The 13,458-nt window shown below is 52.8% G+C and overlaps 1 protein-coding gene across 11 annotated transcripts in view; it reads left to right on the forward strand.

Moving 5' to 3' along the window:
• UBR4 (ubiquitin protein ligase E3 component n-recognin 4) overlaps positions 1-13,458 on the forward strand; it is a 2,329,353-nt gene that overhangs the window by 2,215,002 nt on the left and 100,893 nt on the right. For all 11 annotated transcript variants that reach the window (XM_078642504.1, XM_078642505.1, XM_078642507.1 and 8 more), the window contains one exon: positions 7,226-7,325. In XM_078642504.1, the coding sequence (XP_078498630.1) occupies positions 7,226-7,325 (100 nt within the window). The remainder of the gene's footprint in view (positions 1-7,225; positions 7,326-13,458) is intronic.

The following is a 13,458-nucleotide window of genomic DNA, read 5'->3' on the forward strand; positions in this document are numbered from 1 at the left end:
GGTTAAAGTCAGACATAGCCTCAGCTCCACAAGATGGATACTGCCACCGAGACACAAGTCTGCCCTCCTGCTGCTGGGAGTCCTCCCAGCCCAGGAGGCAAGGACAAAGGGTTTCCTGCCAGGGGCGGTGCCAGCACCGTCCCAGACAGGATTTTGTGTATCCTAGGTAGGCAGGGCTTTAGAGGAAGGTGACTGCAAGTGGCACCCCGGTGCTCACTGTGCATAGGCCGGCTGGAACCAGTTCCAGGGGCACTCCAGCCCCTGATCTGGGGAAAGCCCGCCAAAGGAGAGGGGTGTAACCACCCCCCTCCTAGTCCCACCCATAGGGCAGGACTTAGTCGCGTGCCAGCCCCTTTTTGCAGGATAAAGGTAGGAACTGGCCCCCTTCCAAATCAGATCAATCTTTGAATCCTGAACCGACCTTCTACACGAAGAACTCAAGACTCTTCTCAAGATTTCTCCCTTGTGACTAAGGAGTAGTCACCCTGCAGCAGCAGGCACCAACCAAGCATCGCGGTTTGTTGCCAGTCTCTCCTCCGGATCAAGACTGCTCCAGCACGACGAGAACCGGCTTCCCTGGCACCTCTGACCTCAATCTACATCATCAGCCCAGCTGTGATCCGTGGGTGCGACGAGACCTCGAGGGACCGGCCATCTTCAGAACTGCACGACGCTTGTCCAGCACGACCACCGAGTGACCCTCGACTGAGTGCTTTGGGGTAAGAGAAGCCCCGACCCTGAGCAGCTCCAGCACTGAAGTTCAGCCCCCCTGCATCCACGAGATCTGCGTGGGGCCCTTCTGCTCTTTGCTGCTCACCGCGTTGTCCAGGTCACTTGCCCGTTGGCTAGTGGCCCCCTCACGACGCTCCACGACGACAAACACCGCTGGTCTGGTTGCTCCAGACTGGCCCTTGCTTCCCTCCGTCAGAGAAGCACCCTGGACCCTCCTGGTCCACTCAAGACGCCATTTTAGGTCCACCGCGTGGGCCTTGCATTTGCCAAGACTTGTTGCCCCAATCCTGGGTCTAGCGACGTCGACAGCAGAGACCTTCGTGGGACAGCTCGTACCTCCATCCTGGTCGCCGACAACGCCTCCTGGTCCGAGAGACTGCAGAGCCCAGCAGCGCCCACTCACCTGGCTGAGGTGACTTTGTCCGGTGCCATCCTGGTGCCCACCTAAATCACTGGCTAGTGATTCAGAACTTGGTCCCCTCTGCTTACAGGTCTTCTTCTTCCCTGATCCAGGCTTGGATCACCACGAACTTCTTCACTGGTCGCCTGCCAGCAACATCTTTCTTCAGGCTCCTGGATCTTCAACAAGGGTTTCCGACGCAACTTGAACCCTATGCAGCCGCAGCCCCTGGGCTAGGTAAACTGAGTACTCCGGTGCTCCAGCATAGTCCAACACCCTAAGTGTTCGGATCCACTCTTGTTTTCGACCCACCTAGTCGGGTTCGCCCGAGAACAGTAACTTTGCAAAGGGCTAGTATCCATAGACTTGTTCCCGCATTACGCATGAGAGTTCCCACTCTGCACACGGCGTCCCTAGGCCTCCTGCTTCTAATCTAAGGGTTCAGCATTGTAGGCCTAGCGTTTCTACAGTCTAGAAAAGTATTACTTACCTGCTAGTAACTTCGCATTCCACTTCTTGTGTGTATGGTTTTTCGTGCCCCTCGGGCATTTGTGTAAATTGTGCGACTTTCAGTAATTCTTTGAGTTTTGTTGTGTGCTTAGCTCCCTGTCTCATAAAGAGCCAGGGTAGTCCTGTTATAAATAAATACACTTTATTTTTGATAACAACTTGTGTGGTGTCCTTTCACTTGGTGTTCAAGGGGTAATGTGATGGTAAAACAGCTGGCTTAACACGCCCTCTAGAGTCTTAGCCTTAGACTGCTCGTATCCATGCTACTAGGATAGCTGGTCTATCAGGTTGACTTACAACCAAACATCAATAAGGGTTGTTTGGACTGATACAAAGTGTTCACTAGAATAGTGAACATTATATATCAGGCCAACTTCTCACATTGGTGAGCAGCGGTTGGGATTTGAGCTTGCTGTTGTTTTACCACACATATCCTAAGAATATCATTTGAAAGATCACATAAGTACTAAGGTACATATAACTTAGCTTAGAATACTCTGAGTTCTACTGAACCAGCTGTTGTAGCTCCTAGGGCCTAGCACACCCTAAACTACAACTCTAGCAAGGGATCAGTAGGTAAACATATAGTGTAGGTAAGTGCACCACTTACACCTCACTAGAAAAGCATGTCTACCCATGGAGAGTCTACTGAGACTCCCCTTGTGGATATTGACCCTCCACAGGTCAAGTCAAGATATGCAGCTCTCAGTTTCCAGGAGATGAGACAAGTGTGTACCTCCAGGAAACTGAAACCGGGGTCTAACCCCACCATTCCCTTTCTAATAGGTCTCTTAGAGACATATGATGTGAGAACAATTTCTCAATTAGATGGGAATATGCCAGCCCTAGAGGGTACCATTGGAGATCCAGAGCTCCTTAACACTGAAGACAGAGTTGGGGAGGGGGATCAAGATGACCTCTCTGGGGATGAGGCAGACAAGAGGTCTGAGTTAGTCAGCAGACTTACTAGGGCCAACTTAGCCCTACTTAGGGAAGGATCTGGGGGAGCCCCAGTACTGACCCTAATGAGGCCTAACCTTGGAGTTAGGAGAGATAGATCTCTTTCTAGGGACTCCAATAGATCTCTGCACTCTAATGCCTCTTCCCAGAGGAGAAGGAACTCTCCCCAGAGGAGATTGACTTCCCCTCAGAGAATAGAGCATGAAGCAAGGATGAGACAGGCTAATCTGAGGATTGAAAGGGAAGAACTTGCCCTGGCCAAAGAGAAGCTTGCCTTTGCTAGGGAGCAGCAGATGAGTGGGGTAGTACCCACTGGTGGCAGCAATCTCCCAAGAGATAAGGAAAGGAGTTTAGATACTAAACACCTGACTAAGATAGTGCCCCCCTTTAAACAAGGGGATGACATCCAGAAATGGATGGCTGCTTTAGAGAGGGCCTGCACTGTACAGTGCATCCCCCAAAGTCAGTGGGCAGCTATACTGTGGCTCTCCTTTGATGGCAAAGGTAGAGATAAGCTCCTCACTACTAGAGTTGAGGATGCTAATAATTACCAAGTCCTGAAAAATACTCTGGTTGATGGGTTTGGCTTAACCACTAAGCGGTACAGGTTGCTGTTCAGGGATACCCAGAAAACTCAGTCTCAGGATTGGGCTGACTTTGTTGATTGTGCCACTAAGGCTTTGGAAGGCTGGCTACTGGGTAGCAAGGTTACTGGATTGTATAATCTTATTATGAGAGAGCAAGTCTTAAATAATTGTCAGAACCAGTTATTACACCAGCACCTGGTAGACTCTGATCTGACCTCTCCACAAGAATTGGGTAAGAGGGCAGACAAATGGGTCAGAACCAGGATTAGGCCTAAGAACCAAGGTGGTGACCAGAAAAAGGAATCAACCAAGCCTCAAGAGAAGGGTGGGAATAAATCTTCAGATCAAACCACATCAGGGCCCCAAAAATCCTCTGAGGGGGGTGGGTCCCAGAATCCTTCCAATGCCCAGAAGAAACCTTATTGTTATCCCTGTAAACAGGTGGGTCATTTGAAAACTGACAGCAGTTGCCCAAAGAACAACAATAAGGAGAACATACCCCCAAGTAACATTCCCAAACCTCCTGTTACTACTAGTAGTAATCCCCCAAGTGGTGGGAGTGCCCCCAAGAATTTGGGTGCATTTACTTTGGGAGTTCCTGGGGACTCTGGCCTAACCAGGTCCCCTGACTTAGATACTCTTGTCTGTGAAAATGGCATGGGGTTTGCCAACTTCACTACTTGTCCCAAAACTTTGAGCAAGTACAGACAGGAGCCCCTCATCAATGGTATAAAAGTTGAGGCCTATAGAGAAACAGGGGCTAGCATCACCATGGTGACTGAGAGTCTAGTCCCCTCAAGGCAACTTTTACCTGGTGCCACATACCAGGTGACCAATATTGATGGAGTACAGAGAAATCATCCCATGGCAGTGGTACATCTCAGCTGGGGAGGGGTCACTGGCCACAAGAGAGTGGCAGTGTCACCAAACTTGCCTGTAGATTGCCTACTGGGAAATGATTTAGAGCTCTCAGCCTGGGCTGAGGTAGAGCAAGAAACCCATTTTAAAATGGTGAACCTCCATGGTAAGGTTAGGGGGGCAGTGATAGCCACAGCCCCAGTCCAAGATGTCCTCCCTGAACAGGTCAGTAGGGCTGTGCCAGTCACAGCCCAATCTCAGACAGCTTCCTTCCCAGAAAAGGTTAGCAGGGCTGTGATGGTCACAGCCCATACCCAAACTGAGTCCCTTCCTGAAAAGGTTGGTGGAGTTGTGATGGCCACAGCTCAAACTCAGACAGATAATAGTGTTGTGAAGCCTGAAACTATGGATCACTCCACTCAGACAGAGAGCATTGAGGAGGAAGAGAAATCTCCCTCCCACCAGACTTTAGGAAAGGATCAGCCTCCTCAGGGAACTGATCTGACCCCTTGTGAAGAAACTTCCCCAGAGGTAGTCAGGCCTAGCCTGGCAGAACCCCTGATGGCAGTGGACCCTTCCAAGGTGGGATCCAGTCTGGAGCAGGTAACCTGCCCCTCTCTACCCTGCCTCAGCCAGCCCAGGGCTGTAGAGGTCAGGGAGGCCAGTGGTGGACCCCAAAGGGCCCCCTGTCCAAAAGAACTTCCCAATCAGCAGATTACGGGCACTGAAGCTAGTAATCCTAGCCAGGTGAAAATAAAACAAACTCCTGAGGGATCCCCCTTAAACCTAGTTAGGGAACTCCCACAGATGGACACTGTTGGGCACAGCCAAACCTGGGACCTGAGGGCCCCAAACCTGACCTGTCCCCCCAGTAAGCCAAACAGAGGGACTCAGCCTCCAGCTTTAGGTAGCCAGAGGTTGACCCTGAGAGCTCAACACAACTCAGTCTTGGAAAGAAAGCCCTCTATGGTGGATAATGATTGGAGGAAGCTGAGCCCAAAATTAGTGGAGCCTCACTTCAGTACTCCATCTCAGCACCAGCCTTTTACTGATGGATACTGCCACCGAGACACAAGTCTGCCCTCCTGCTGCTGGGAGTCCTCCCAGCCCAGGAGGCAAGGACAAAGGGTTTCCTGCCAGGGGCGGTGCCAGCACCGTCCCAGACAGGATTTTGTGTATCCTAGGTAGGCAGGGCTTTAGAGGAAGGTGACTGCAAGTGGCACCCCGGTGCTCACTGTGCATAGGCCGGCTGGAACCAGTTCCAGGGGCACTCCAGCCCCTGATCTGGGGAAAGCCCGCCAAAGGAGAGGGGTGTAACCACCCCCCTCCTAGTCCCACCCATAGGGCAGGACTTAGTCGCGTGCCAGCCCCTTTTTGCAGGATAAAGGTAGGAACTGGCCCCCTTCCAAATCAGATCAATCTTTGAATCCTGAACCGACCTTCTACACGAAGAACTCAAGACTCTTCTCAAGATTTCTCCCTTGTGACTAAGGAGTAGTCACCCTGCAGCAGCAGGCACCAACCAAGCATCGCGGTTTGTTGCCAGTCTCTCCTCCGGATCAAGACTGCTCCAGCACGACGAGAACCGGCTTCCCTGGCACCTCTGACCTCAACCTACATCATCAGCCCAGCTGTGATCCGTGGGTGCGACGAGACCTCGAGGGACCGGCCATCTTCAGAACTGCACGACGCTTGTCCAGCACGACCACCGAGTGACCCTCGACTGAGTGCTTTGGGGTAAGAGAAGCCCCGACCCTGAGCAGCTCCAGCACTGAAGTTCAGCCCCCCTGCATCCACGAGATCTGCGTGGGGCCCTTCTGCTCTTTGCTGCTCACCGCGTTGTCCAGGTCACTTGCCTGTTGGCTAGTGGCCCCCTCACGACGCTCCACGACGACAAACACCGCTGGTCTGGTTGCTCCAGACTGGCCCTTGCTTCCCTCCGTCAGAGAAGCACCCTGGACCCTCCTGGTCCACTCAAGACGCCATTTTAGGTCCACCGCGTGGGCCTTGCATTTGCCAAGACTTGTTGCCCCAATCCTGGGTCTAGCGACGTCGACAGCAGAGACCTTCGTGGGACAGCTCGTACCTCCATCCTGGTCGCCGACAACGCCTCCTGGTCCGAGAGACTGCAGAGCCCAGCAGCGCCCACTCACCTGGCTGAGGTGACTTCGTCCGGTGCCATCCTGGTGCCCACCTAAATCACTGGCTAGTGATTCAGAACTTGGTCCCCTCTGCTTACAGGTCTTCTTCTTCCCTGATCCAGGCTTGGATCACCACGAACTTCTTCACTGGTCGCCTGCCAGCAACATCTTTCTTCAGGCTCCTGGATCTTCAACAAGGGTTTCCGACGCAACTTGAACCCTATGCAGCCGCAGCCCCTGGGCTAGGTAAACTGAGTACTCCGGTGCTCCAGCATAGTCCAACACCCTAAGTGTTCGGATCCACTCTTGTTTTCGACCCACCTAGTCGGGTTCGCCCGAGAACAGTAACTTTGCAAAGGGCTAGTATCCATAGACTTGTTCCCGCATTACGCGTGAGAGTTCCCACTCTGCACACGGCGTCCCTAGGCCTCCTGCTTCCAATCTAAGGGTTCAGCATTGTAGGCCTAGCGTTTCTACAGTCTAGAAAAGTATTACTTACCTGCTAGTAACTTCGCATTCCACTTCTTGTGTATATGGTTTTTCGTGCTCCTCGGGCATTTGTGTAAATTGTGCGACTTTCAGTAATTCTTTAAGAGTTTTGTTGTGTGCTTAGCTCCCTGTCTCATAAAGAGCCAGGGTAGTCCTGTTATAAATAAATACACTTTATTTTTGATAACAACTTGTGTGGTGTCCTTTCACTTGGTGTTCAAGGGGTAATGTGATGGTAAAACAGCTGGCTTAACACGCCCTCTAGAGTCTTAGCCTTAGACTGCTCGTATCCATGCTACTAGGATAGCTGGTCTATCAGGTTGACTTACAACCAAACATCAGTAAGGGTTGTTTGGACTGATACAAAGTGTTCACTAGAATAGTGAACATTATATATCAGGCCAACTTCTCACAGTAAGTATGGCAGGTGGGTTGGGTTTGACTGAAGTGTGACCGATATATAATCTGCATGATTGAAAGGTTCATGCTACACAGTGAGTTCTGATGGTTCTTATCCCCTAGTTAGCATGTTTTTCTTTCTGTTGCAGTTTGGATTCTGACATATGGAAAAAGTTCCTCTCCCGCCCAGCTCTACCTTTTATATTGAGATTGCTTCGAGGGCTGGCAACACAGCATCACCCCACACAAGTGAGTAAACGTATGAGAAGCTGCTACTCTGGTCTTCCTTAGCATCTTGGAGATTCTGAAAGTTGATTATAGTCATAAAAAAATGGTATCTGAAAGAAACAGGTTAGTATTAGATTCCTTACCTTAGAATATCCCCAGGCGTCAGACTGGATCCGGAAATTAGCAGTACCTAGGCGTTGTCTGCGGCCCTCGCGTGCTGACGTCATTTCTTCTTTTTTCCGCGCCAGCAAGCTCCGATCCGGAAAAAGTTGTACCCTAGTCGATTTTTAACTAACCTTTTCGATCCTTTTTGATCTTTCGAGTCTTTCGACTCCGACGGTGCTGGTAGGGATACCCGGGTTCAAACCCTGTGTCGATTGCAACCGACTGATGTCGGTTACCGATCCCCATCGCCGGTGTCTTCACTGTCTGGGCCCAGACCACGACGACAAGTCCTGCTCCGACTGCCGGGCCCTGACGTCTAAAGCTAGACGGGAGCGGTCCCGCGAGCGACTCGAGCTCCGGCAGTCAGCCCCGCGCCGCTCGAGGTCCCGGTCCGGAAGGAGGACGACGGGCCGGTCGCGGGGCCGGAGTCACCACAGTTCCGGAAGTCGTCATCAGTCTTCGGGCTCGAAGTCCTCAGGTAAGAGGCACAAGAAGTCGAAGAGACGACATCGCTCTTCTGACTCCCCCCGACGTTTGCGCGACGCGGCAGGGGGTTTGGGCGACACCGGCTCCGCCGGAGCCGCAGGCGTCACGGCCTGCTCCATACCCGCCAGTCCCTGGGCAGCACGCGACGCCGGGGGAGATCGAGGCCTTCCTCTCGGCCATGAGGTCGCTCACTCCTCCGTCGGGTTCCGCGGCGCCTCCGTCTAAGCGGCCCCGATTGGGTCCCCCAGCGGGCCCGGCGCTTTGGCCCTGGCGCCGTCAGGTGCTTCGGCTCCGACGCCTTCGGCGACTTCGGTACCGACGCCGCAGGGCCCCACCGGATCCAGGTCAGCGCCGGCCCATAGGGTGTCGCCCCCGGCGCAGTCCCAGGACGACGCCGTCCCTGGTTCTGCCCTCGATTCGGTTTCGGCGCCGGAGCGGCGCCGCTCTCGACGCCAATGGGAGAATTTTACTTCTACGACCCGGCCCGTCTTTTGACCCTGAGTATTAGGCGATGGGTGACGAGGGGGATTGGGAGGGGTCCGAGGACCCTCTGACACGTGAGTGTCAGTCTTTTCAGGACTGGACAGGTGAGCTTGGGGAGGCCAGTGGTCTGGACACTTCGCCCGACACTGGTTTTGTCTCCCCTCCTACCGTGGCTACGGAGGAGGGGTCTGCCTATAGTGTGGTGCTGATGCGGGCTGCCAAGGCCTTGGGCCTTGAGCTCCCCGTCGTGGCCGTGAGGACTAACCTCCTCACAGAGGTCCTTAAACCGCAGACTAGCTCGGCCAAGACCCTGCTGCCTATAATGAGGCCTTGTCGGACGTTCTTCTGGGCACTCGGTCCAAGCCCGCTACAGGTCAGCCTGTAGATAGGAACGTGGCAAGGCTCCACCGCCCAGCTCCGGGCGACCCTTGCTTCCTGTCCACCCACCCCACTCCCGAGAGCCTGGTTATCCAGGCCTCTAACTCCCAGACCGCATTCCCGTCTGCTCCCCCCGATCGGGAATCCAAGAGGTATGAGCAATACGGGAAGAAGGTATTCTCCTCCCTGAGTTTGGGATTGTGGTCAGTCAACCCCGCATGCCTCTTGGGCCGTTACACCCACACTCTGTGGGACACGGTCGCGGACGTGCTGCCACAATGTCCGGAGGAGGTCCGGACTAAACTCACCCAAGCCCTTGCGGAGGGTCCAGATGCGGCACGGTATTCCATCCGGTGTGGGCTGGATACCACAGACTCACTGGGCAGAGCGATGGCAACTTCGGTGGCGATTCGTCCCCACGCCTGGTTGAGGTCCGCCAACTTTTCAGCTGATGTCCAAAACACCCTTATGGACATGCCGTTTGATGGCCGTCTCCTCTTTGGCGACCAGGCAGACCATGCGCTTGAGCGCTTAAAGGACTCCAGGGCTACGGCCAAGTCCTTGGGCCTCTCGGCCCCGCGCCAGCAATCGGCTAAGGAAGGGGCGCCCCCACACGTCCTGCCAGCCACGGGCCGCAGACTACCATCCAGCGCGGTGGCGGATGTGGAAACCGCCGTGGCGGTGCTCGGGGACAACGGCGAGGCCAGTCCACACCTACCCCTGCAGCATCCGCCTCAAAACCCTCCTAGTCCGTGCTTTCAGGCACATGTGACGTCAGTGGGAGGCTGGGTTCGCCATCACCACCACCTCTGGCGCACTGTCACACCGGACAGGTGGGTGCTGCAATTCGTCCGAAGGGGCTACTCCCTCCCCTTCGAGGCATCCCCTCCAGCCATGCCACCACAGTGCCACCGCGTGTCGGGGATCACTTAAAACTTCTACAAGAGGAAGTTACGGCCCTCTTGGCCAAGGGGGCCATTGAGCGCGTTCCTGGGCCAGAAGTAGGGTGTGGTTGTTACTCCCACTACTTTCTGGTACCCAAGAAGGGCAAAGGGGGCCTACACCCTATCTTGGACCTACGGAACGTCAACGGCTTCCTCCGGAAGGAGAAGTTCAAGATGCTGACACTGGCTCAGGTCTTAGCTGCCCTGGACCCTGGAGACTGGATGGTAGCGTTGGACTTGCAGGATGCTTATTTTCACATGCCCGTCCTGCCTGCCCACCGATCTATTGTATGCCTTTCCGCCTATACTGCTTCTGCCCAGAGTGCTGAAGAAGATCAGGCGCGACCGGGCCCAAGTCATCCTTGTGGCTCCGGACTGGGCACGGAGGTTCTGGTATCCCGAGCTACTCAGCCTGTCTGTCGATCCCCCGATTCGTCTGCCTCTTCAGGAGGACCTTCTGTCGCAGCAGCAGGGGAAGGTCCTCTACCTGAACCTGTCCAGTCTCCACTTACATGCGTGGAGATTGAGCGCCGGCAGTTGAGGCCATTTGACTTGCCTTCTGAAGTCTGTAATGTCATTCTGGCAGCCAGGCGTCCCTCCACAAACTCGGTATACGCCTGCAGGTGGAACAAGTTTGTGGCATGGTGCACAGCAAAGGCTGTGGATCCAGTCTCTGCCCCTCTTTCTGAGGTTCTCCTCTTTCTTTTGCCCAGCAGGGCTCTGCTCTGGGCACTATCAAGGGCTACCTCTCTGCCATTTCCGCCTTCTTAAGGCTACCTGATCAGCCCTCTTTGTTCAAGTCCCCGGTTGTAAATAGGTTTTTGAAGGGCATCGCTCATATGTTTACTCCAGTTCCTTTCGTGATGCCTCAGTGGGACTTGAACCTTGTCCTCACTTTTCTGATGTGCGCTCCCTTCGAGCCACTTCATAACTGTCCTCTTCGCCTTCTTACTCTGAAGACCGCTTTCCTGGTTGCCATCACTCCTGCCAGGAGAGTGAGTGAGCTCCAGGCCCTTTCTTCTAAGCCTCCTTTCCTTACAGTCCATCCGGACAAAGTTGTGTTTGCGGACGCGACCCTCTTTCCTGCCCAAGGTAGTCACAGCCTTCCACATCGGGCAGTCCATCACTTTGCCCCCCTTCTTTCCGCATCCCTCGAAAGAGGAAGAGAGGCTCCACCGTCTGGACCCAAAACGTGCGCTCTCATTCTATCTGGATCGCACACGCCAGTTCCGGGTGGATGACCAACTCTTTGTTGGTTATGTGGGCGCTAAGAAGGGACGGGCGGTGCACAAACGAACCATTTCTCGATGGGTCGTCTTGTGCATCAAGGCTTGTTACTCTTTGGCTCGAAAGGAGCCTCCTGTGGGGCTTCGTGCCCATTCCACTTGGGCCACGGCAGCTACTACTGCCCTGGGCCGGAGTGTCTGTCAGGCAGCTACGTGGGCCTCGCTGCACACGTTCGCAAGACGCTACTGCCTGGACAGCCAGGTCCAGAGAGATGGCTTTTTCGGCCGTTCCGTTCTCAAGGACTTTCTGGTGTGATCATTGGTTCGCAGACCCACCACCGGGGTTGGTATTGCTGGGGTATCTATTCTAAGGTAAGGAATCTAATACTAACTTGTTTCTTTCAGATGCACAAGTTACTTGCCTTCGGTAACAATATATCTGTAAGAAACAGTAGTTAGTATTAGATTCCTTACCGCCCCACCCATCCTCCCCGTTCTGCGAACCGATATCTAGGGTTAAGGACATCCCCTTTCAGGGCCCTAGTTTTTATGGCACCAGTGTTGGTTTTTATCATGGCTCTGCGTTTTCTGGCGCGAAAAAGCTGTGTATAAGAACTGACGTCAGCGCGAGAGGGTGGCGTCTAAGTACTCCGGCGACATCATCCCAGCGCCGACGACGGACACGGAGCCGCAGACGACGCCTACTGACTCTCAAGGGTACTGCTACGCAAAAGTTTCCGGATCCAGTCTGGCGCCTGTAAGGTAAGGAATCTAATACTGCCTACTGTTTCTTACAGATATATTGTTACTGAAGGTAAGTAACTTGTGCATCCACAGCTTGTATTCTGACAGCTTTTGATGTCTAGGCAAGTCGCAGCATGGCTCGTCATGGTCACTCTGTGCCCATATGCATCTTTAAAGCCATTGGGAAGAAAGAAAGAAAGAAAGAAAGGTAAATGTTTAATGGATTTCATAAAGAGCAGATCTCAATCACCTTAAGTGTCAAGGACAAATTCTAGTTCAAAAAACACTTTCCTTAGAAATTCCTCATAAAAAATCTGAGAGCATAATTTATTTTCAATCCATGCGATTAAACGCAAAAGATCGACTGTTCTACTCCTCACAACATAGCTTGGTGGTGCAGGCTTCATATTCACCTGAAGTGGTGTATGCCCTTGTAGCTCCTTAACATCCGTCCACTAAGTCTATTTATTCTGATAGATACTTCCAACCGCAGATTCTTCACTGTGTTAATATTCCACCAGTTGTCAGATTGGATGTAGAAACTGAAATGCAGTACTCCTGTGCACCAGTAGGTGGCATCGTGCGGCTCCGACCCGATGTTGTTCCTCTCCGAAAATGACGAGTGGGGCTGCATATAAGCACCACCAAAGCGTGCTGATGTCGGTTTTATCTTTCTTCACCTTCAAACGTGGATGCAGAGCTCTTCCCCTATCTCCTCTACGAGGGCTTTTCCAAAATTATTTTTTTTCTTCACCTCCCAAAACGAAAGATTTTAAACAAAGGTGTCAAACAGACCCTGATGAGTTATGCTTGCGGATGAACCTTAAGGTCCTACAGGACAGTAAGGTGAAACTCTACTTCGTCAAACATCGGAAGACACCATACCATTAGCAATCAAAGTCAAAAGTAAGGTCTGATTCCCGCAGTCAAAGTTCAAGACAGCCTCTTTGGCAAAACTGTGTTCTGGGCCCCCAGACAAGAGGCAGGAAGCTTGTTGCCACAGACTAGCACCAGGTAATCCGGACTTCCTCACTCAACATCTGGTGCCAGAGAATCTGGTGGTATAGGTGTTCTCCAGCAGTTTGAACTCCAACGCTTTTCCTACGACCCCTACTGACCAGGAATACAGACGCATTGAGACTCTTGCCAATCATTTGTTCTCTTCTGCCGGCCTTGCATTAGTTTCTGCCGGTGCCCGCTGCCTTTTAGGTTGCTTGCGCCATGCACTGTGGGATATGGTAGGTCTAGAGGACCTACAGGTGTCATTAGTCCAAAATATACAGAACTGCTGAGTTGTGGCACAATTTGTTATTAGACCTGATGTGGATTCAACTAACTGCTTGGGTCGGGCAAAAAGCACAAGTGCGTTTCTTCGTCACCACTCCTGGATGAAGTCTACGGGTTTCTTGGGGAATATCCAGGCATCCTTAAATGAACATGCCATTTGATGACTTCTTGCCCCTTTGGTGAGAAAGCTAATTTGACCCTAGAACACTCTTAGGACTGTCTGTCCCTACCAGGCATTTTCCACAAGAGTATCATACCTTTTGCAGATATGCCAGGGGTTTTCAGTATCACCAGCACCAGGCCTTGTCGTGGGCACAACAGCCTTCTCCCTAATTCCCAGGAGTGGGTAGAACTCTGGCTAAATCTTCACCAACTCCAGAAACATGCAATGTCAGCACTTACTAGTGTTTCCAAAGTAGGGCTTGTTCTGACACGATTTCC

This window comes from Lissotriton helveticus, chromosome 5_1 (genome assembly GCF_964261635.1).
Source record: "Lissotriton helveticus chromosome 5_1, aLisHel1.1, whole genome shotgun sequence".
In the NCBI taxonomy this organism is placed as follows: Eukaryota; Metazoa; Chordata; class Amphibia; order Caudata; family Salamandridae; genus Lissotriton; species Lissotriton helveticus.